General features: G+C 38.4%; 1 protein-coding gene across 9 annotated transcripts in view; it reads right to left on the bottom strand.

The window, feature by feature from the left end:
• Positions 1-4,742: 4,742 nt before the first annotated feature.
• Positions 4,743-7,987, bottom strand: part of napepld (N-acyl phosphatidylethanolamine phospholipase D) — a 41,248-nt gene continuing 38,003 nt past the window's right edge. For 8 of the 9 annotated variants that reach the window (XM_048610443.1, XM_048610445.1, XM_020522799.2 and 5 more), the window contains one exon: positions 4,743-6,057. In XM_048610443.1, the coding sequence (XP_048466400.1) occupies positions 5,932-6,057 (126 nt within the window). In that variant the 3' untranslated portion in view covers positions 4,743-5,931. The remainder of the gene's footprint in view (positions 6,058-7,987) is intronic. The other variant, XR_007264485.1, reaches the window with a different exon arrangement.

Here is a 7,987-nt window from a genome sequence, read left to right as displayed (position 1 = left end):
TCGAGAGAAGACCCACAGTATTTTAATATTTCTTAACAAACCATGTAGCTGAGAGCCAAAACTACATGCAGAATGTCAGCTGTGGTCTCCAGGCCAAGAACATTTTTCAAATAACCTTAAATTATCAGTTGTGTCCCTTGTCTTTCATTCAAAGATTTTGTTTGCTTTGAAAAGGGTCTAAGAACATTATGCTGAGTGTTAATAATTCTACTGATAGTGTAAAATTGCAAGATTTAAGTCTTACTCCTCAAACATAATTAACACACATCAATCTTCTGCTTACCAAATCCTCATAACCTTATGCTTCCTGTATTAAATTATACCTGCTATTTTTCTGCTGCATTATTTGAGCTTATCCGGATAAACTTTGTACACATTGATATTAATAATTTACCACTGCTCACGATTTGCACTTGTCCCCTGTAAATTAAGAGAAAATTAGTTTTTCTGAAAATTTAACTGTACTTGATTAGTCTTTTAACCTCTAGAAGTAATATACTTAATTTCAATCCATTCTTGACATAGAAATTTGGTTCAAGAACATTTTGTCTATTAAAAAGCCCCATAGTATGGCTGTGGTTTTACTTTTCAAGTGGGATGGTAGTGGAACATGTTTGGCATTTATGAAGCAAATATAATAACATTTGCAAATTATAAAGAAATGGTGTTAGTGCACAGCATATGATCACGGGTTATGTCAGCAAATCTCCAGGGATATGTCCAACCAAAAGTTGGCATTTGTACCTCTGGGAAAACGTTGTTTTTGTTTTCAGTTGCTTTCACCAGGATTAACAAGGTTCTTGAAAAACAGAATATTCCAGATGCTGGGAGTCGGAAATAAAAACTGAAAATACTAAAAGGTTATTGATTGTAAACGTCAACTCTGTTTCTGTCTCCACAGTTTTCAGCTTTCTGTTTCTAATATTTTCTGTTTTTATTAACTAGCTTCTATGTTGGTGATTAAACATCTTCTTTTATTCAATATGGCCAGCAATTTCAGTAAGTGAACTTACTTAATTACCTTACCTTGAGAATTGGTGTTGAAAGTCAATCCTGTTGTAAATGGTGCTCCCATTAAGAATGAACCAAGACATGCTCCAGAGATGATCTTGAACAACTGATGCTTGTACTTGTTTTAGTGGATTATTTGGGTGATTTGATGGTGGAGGGTCTTCAAAAACAGAACATCTGGTTTTCCGCAGTTAGGAAAGTTGGTTAAGAAGAGGAGAACAGCCTGAGTTTGTGTTTAACTATGAACTGCAGTAAAACAAGTGCAGAAGACAGATTGATTCCTGCTTACATAAATGGATGTCTAACAATATGACATTGGGCTGCCCCGTCACTAGAAGGGAGAATTCTTTGCAGCAACTGTAGTGATTGTAATAAAGTCAGCTAGGTGGATCTCGTTGAGTATGATTTCCCTGATTGCCCAGATTAACAGCCCCAATCAGGGAGCCTTCGCTGACAGTATCTGCAAGGTTAGTGGTTCGAGATAACCCAGGCAAGGAACTTCAGTTGTTTCAGATCAAACAATTAAACTGACCATGTACCTACATTTTAACCCACTAGAGATCTATAATGGGATTGGATTCAACTAAACCTGTAAACAGGAATGTTTGGGAGTCGGTTTAGCTTAGTTGGTTGAATGGTTGATTTGTGAAGCAGTATGATGCCAACAGCATGGGTTCAATTCCCGTCACCGGCTGAGGCTACCATGAAGGACTCTCCTTCCCAACCTCTCCCTTCACCAAGGTATGGTGGCCCTCAGGTTAAATTACTACTAGTCATCTCTCTCTCTCTCTCTCTCTCTCTCTCTCTCTCTCTGTAATGAGAGAGTAGCCCTATGGTCTGGTAAGACTGTGGCAGCACAAATACAATAAACATGAATGTTGGAAGCTCTGCTCACTCTGAGAGCTGGTTCTGAGGAAGCTGAACCACTGTCTGGCTGAATTCCATCCAGGGCTGTCCAAAATGAAGATGTTGGTGAGAAGTAATGTTTGGTGGCCAGAATTGGATGCAGACATATCTGCCTTGGTGGGGCAGTGCCCGGAGTGCACTGGAGAGGGGGGAGTAGCATCAGGAGTGCCAAGGCCAGACACAAGACCCCTGTAAGCAGAAGAGAGACAGTTTACTTCGGGGACAAGGTTTGACACAGAAACCACGGAAATGGCCCTGGATGGGTAAGAAGCATAGTCGATATTAGGTCAAGTCTGTGAAGTTCAGGTATGAGGCAGTCCTGAACAAACATGCGGATTCTGGTTCTGAGGACCAGTGTCAAGTACTATGCACGTGCATATGCAGGGTGACTTGGTGATGGGATACTGGCCACTGTGGAGTTATTTCAGTAACCTCAGCTGATGAAGGAATTGAACCTGTGTTGTTGGTGTCGCTCTTCATTGCAAACCAATCCCGAACAATATGAACCTGGTAATATCAAAAGCCATTGCAAGGTTACATCATTGTGCAGCTGTGTAATGACATAAATGTTATAACACATTTTCCTCGCTGGTCAGCAGACTATCTTAATGCTGTTATGAAGACTTCATAGAGAATTGGCTCATGAGCAGGAAACTTTGAATAGGGGTAAGGGGTTCCTTTTCAGGTTGGTAACCTGTGACCAGGGATCAGTGCTGGGACTGCAACAGTTTACATATATATGAATGACCTGGAGGAAGGAAGTGAATGTACTGTAACCAAATGTGCAGACAACACAAAAATGGATGGAAGGGCAAGTTGTGAAAGGTATACAGGCAGATTCAGTAAGAGGGCAAAAAGTTAGCAAATAATGTGGGAAAGTGTGAAGTTGTTCATTTTGGAAAGGTGAAAAAAAAGACATCTTATTTAAAAGGAGAAAAAACAATGCAGAAAGCTGCAGCACAAAGGGAGTTGGGTGTACTTGTGCATGAAACACAGAAAGCTAGCCCTGAGGTGCAGTGGGTACTTAGGAATGTTGGCCCTTATTTCAAACGGGCTAGAATATGAGAAGACTTACTGCAACTGTATAAGGTGCTGGTGAGGCCATATCTGGAGTTATGAGCAGATTTGGTCCCCTTATTTAAGTAAAGATGTTTCATTTGGAGGCAGTTCAAGATAAGGTTCACTGGGATGATCCCCAGAATTGAGGTACTGTCTAATGAGCAAAGGTTGAATAGGTTGGGATTCATTGGAATTCAGAAGAATGAGAGGTGATCCTGTTGAAATGTATAGGATTTTTAAGGGGTTTGACAGGGTCACTGCTTGGTGGATGTTTCCGCTTATGGGAGAGTGTAGGATCAGGGTGCAAAGTCTCAGAATAAAAGGGCCTTCAATTTAAGACTGAAATGAGGAGGAATTTCTTCTCTCAGGATTGATAGTCTTGGAACTCATTGCCCCAGAGAGCTGTTGGTGCAAGTTCTTGAGTATATTTAAGCCTAAGATAGATTCTTGATCAGTAGGGCTATTAACGGCTCCAGGGAAATGGCAGGAAATTGTGCGTGCGGAATGTCTGATCAACCATGGTCCTGTTGAATGGTGGAGCAGACTTAAGGGGGTCTACTCTTATTCCTATTTCGTATGGTCTTGCTTAATGATATTTGTGGACTTGAGTTAGAATCCTGGACTTTTCTCCGCAAGTGAATGAAGGGCATTGGACCTTCTTTTTGTAAACCAGACATTTCTCAGTAGTCACATGTGTTGTAGTAATTGCTTGTTTCTTGGAGATCCCTGCCTGGATTAATGACTGCCTGTTTGCAATGTCTGCTTTGGAGATTGTTGAGACTAGTTAATATCCAGCCTGCAGAAAGAAGGGAGCTGTCCAGTTTAGCAGCGCTGTTTTCTGGAATAGAACTGTTGTTGTGGATACAGTGTTGTATCTAGAATCCTGGTCCAGATGCTGTTGCATGAGAAGCCTCTGAAAGAATTTTTCTGATATCGTCTAAATGACTGCTTCTACAAAGATTCCCAGCAACAGCTGTATGTGTCCAACGACATCTGTCTCTATACTAGAATATCAGCTGAATAGCCATATGAACATCCTAAACCTTATTCTTTTTGCCTTCAAGAACAAGACTTAATGGCCAAAGTGGGTGTTTTCTCAAAGTGAATCTCTGCAAACAAATCTATCTTTCTTTTACCTTGTGTTTGTGTGCGTGTGCATTTGGGTTTATTTAAAGGGGTAAATTATGTTGCTTATTACAAACCAATTCTGCATCTAATGGAATAATGTTTTTTAATTTAATTTTGTTTATTGAATAAAAAGAGCCTTTAACCAGGTTTATTTAATTCTAGCATAGAAAAAAAACATGACTGGCCATATTGGGAACCAGATAAAACAATTGCAAAAATGTTTTGACCTGTGAATTTCTGGGACTTGAGAAAGACAGTACACTTATCTCAGTCATTGATAAGTCTAACTTTAACCCCTTCTAATTCTCCTTTAGTGCTTTGTCGTATTATCTGAATGTCCTAAAATACACTCTGCCAATTTATTTTCATTTTGAAGTTCAGCCATTATATTGTAGCCAGATTCAACAATCAATTTATGTGTATTAAGCTTCCACATATTGCAAACAGGAAGAATATTCAGTTAATGTGCCAGTCATTGGTGGCGTGGTCTTCTGAGTCTTTAATGTTGTTTATTTCTCTAGGGACACCACAGTTTTTACACCTGAAGTTTAGTCGATATAGAAATGTGGCTTTTCTTTGAATTTGCTTTAAAAAAAAAACTAACCTCAAATAATCCAAATTCAAATATGCAGACACAGTAACAGGAAAATAGACACTTTAATTTTTATCTGTGAACAGTGTCATTGAGAAGTTAACTGGAGTTTCTTCTCCATTTTTACATTTCATCACATCTTCATGATTTCACCTCAGCTTCTAATCCATTCTAATAATGCATAAACTATGTACTCACACAGTTAAATGTTAATTGAAAATGAGTATTACAATTGTAACTACAAAACACATAACCATCAGCCATTCAAACTTTAAATTTTTTATATTGGAAAATAAGCACAACAGATTATATCCCACGGTTAAAAGTACAACACTTCCACCATTCCCCCAAGAAAATTGATTAAAAACATTTAAAATATCTCTGTAGAGGAGACACATTGGAATTTATAAAACAGCCAGAAATACAATGTAGAGGTTAATTAACATATCAGACAGAGCCAGAGTTCCAGCAAAGCATCTTTGAATTAACTGTGCAGCCAACCATTATCCTTTCCCTCAGTCTTGCATCTTCAAATTATGTAGCATACTCTTACTTTTGCAATGATTACCAATAATTTGGCTCACAGCCACAAATGATTTATTTGGAAAATAATGATAACCCACATCTTTGTACAGTTACCTAACCTCATTTATAGTGACAGTATAATTCCTGCTTATTAAAAGAGGCACTTGTCTTAAGGCCAACTTCACGTTTCAAGTTCAAGGTTATAACTGAAGCTACATTGAACTAACTGGAACTATATAGTGTATTTAATTACAGTAAAGCTTTGTGCATTTCACATGCTTAAAACATGCATTAATTTAAATTGTGCAAACTTAACATTTCTGGCAAACGTGCAGGTGGCAGGTCGAATACATCTACGATGGAAGACAATCACAGGTTCACTTTAGGCAGCCAATAGCTGCAAAACCCAAATATTTAGCCAAAGCATTTAGCAATAAAAGTGTATTTCGGTACTTTGATAAAACAAACACTATATAGACTTCAACCAATAAAAAAACGGAAAAGAAAAAACTTTACTTGACAAAGCTAGCATTTGTAATGCTGGTTTTTGAATATGTGCAATAAGGTTAAACTAGGGTGACAATTTATAAACTAATGGCATTTCAGTTAATTTTCAGCCCAAAATTAAAAGTATGGTTATTAGAAATGCAAGCCTAGTTCTACTTGTCTTTGTGAAGCAGCCACACCTAGTTTATAATCAATATCTGTTTTCATTGAAAAGCTTCATTTTCACCCAGATTCTTTGATTCTCCGTGCTTCAAAACAAAGAAATCCTCTGGTTTCAATCCATATCTTTCTCGAGCTTCCTCAAGTTTCCTTCGAGGTTCCAAGTAGTACTGGAATTGAAATAATTGTTTAATAATGCATACTAATGGACACAAAGGAAAATATGACAACATTAATGGTAATAAACTATTTATCATTTCAGTATGATCTCTAAACGGCCATCTTAAAGTTTTACACTTCATTCATTAACATTTTATTCTTTCTCCTCTATTGTTCATTTTAAGATCCACTCCATTCCTTACTTGAGAGATCAGGAAGTGACTTTCCCACGATAAGTGACAAGGAGGTATAAAGAGCAAGCTAGAGTAATTGGATTGCTATTTTTCCTTTCCAAATCATCGTTAACACTTTCACACTTAACCTACCTTGATGCCAATGTTAGCAATTGGACATATGGGAAATTAGTTTAACTGATGCTGTTCTCCCATTTTGTGGTAAGATATACTGGAACACCAATTGCACAAATCATCATTCGGCTCTACATCACACTTCAGAATCAAATTATTTGAACCGTTTGTGAAATCAGAAAATTATGCATTACATTCTACAAGTACGTTCTGAAGATATAGCAACTTAAATTGAACAGGTCCCAAAAATGAACTCTCCACACATATTTGGCATCCATTTAATATGATGTAAGTAATATGCCAGCATCTGGCTCCTGCTCATTACCATGATTTTAGAGTGGAGCCAATGATAATCATGCTGATGAGTGGCTACACAGCCCAACAGAGATCCAAAATAGCATGAGTTACAGCTAGTTACAATGATTAGCACGTACATGTACCTCTTAAAGCAGAAGTTCATTGTGGCTGAAGCAGGTATTGAAAGTCCTTCTGCAAGTCATGCTGATGTACAAATTAACTGAATAATAGCAATGCATGCAAGAAAGAATGTTCCAATATTTTCAGAATTTGCACTGGAGGTCTTGGTGGTCATGCAAAGGAGTCTGTCCAGAAATCTGCTGAGAAGTCAATGGAATTTGACAGCTGCAACAGTCAATGCCAGATAATCAATGTCCCTAAGGACATGAATGCAGTGTTGCGAAAAAAAAATTAGTGACCTTACACAAATGATTAAGTGACTTAATCTTTAAATATCCATAACCCACCAACTACAAGCCTCATATAATGCACCAAAATCCCTATCATTTATCAAATTGCCAATCAGTATTCTGAACTAAAATTCATAGCTGCACCTGCATTGCTGCAGCAAGCCTTATACCTGTATCTCTCAACTTGCACACACTGATAGCCACTAACCATGACAGCCACATCAGCTAAACAGATTGTACCATATTAACTGATATACTTTTGATTTATCACTGCTGCCATGCAAGCTCAGGCAATTGCTTTCATGGCTACAATTGCCATTGCTTAATATCATCTCCATTCCCTACTTGAGAGATCAGAAAATGAATTTCCATGATAAGTGATAAGGAGGAATAAAGAGCAAGGTGGAGTAATTGGATTGCTGATATTTCTTTCCAAATCACTTCAAAAAGAAACTTTCACTTAACTAGGGGGCAGCATGGTGGCTCAGTGCTGAGCACTGCTGGCTCACAGCGGCAGGAACCTGGGTTCGATTCTACCCTAGGGCAACTGTCTGTGTGGAGTTTGCACATTCTCCCTGTGTCTGCTCTGGTTTCCTCCCACAGTACAAAGATGTGCAGGCTAGGTGGATTGGCTATGCTAAATTGCCCATAGTGTTCAGGGATGTGTAGATTAGGTGGGTTATAGGGGTTGGGTCTGGGTGGGATGTCTTAGGGTCAGTGAGGACTTGGTGGGCCGAGGGCCTGTTTCCACACTGTAAAGATTCTATGATTCTTCGTTTCTATGAACTACTTTGATGCCAATATTGGCAATTGGTCATATAGGAAATTAGTTTAACTGATCTGGGAGGTCATGCCTAATGAAGCTGGTTGAATTTTTTGAGGAGGTGACCAAACGTATAGATGAGGGTCGTGCAGTGATGTAGTTA

This window comes from Rhincodon typus, chromosome 22, assembly GCF_021869965.1.
Source record: "Rhincodon typus isolate 14 chromosome 22, sRhiTyp1.1, whole genome shotgun sequence".
NCBI classification, from domain to species: domain Eukaryota; kingdom Metazoa; phylum Chordata; class Chondrichthyes; order Orectolobiformes; family Rhincodontidae; genus Rhincodon; species Rhincodon typus.
Note: the sequence above shows the minus strand (reverse complement) of the source record. Positions and strands in the feature narration are given on the sequence as shown.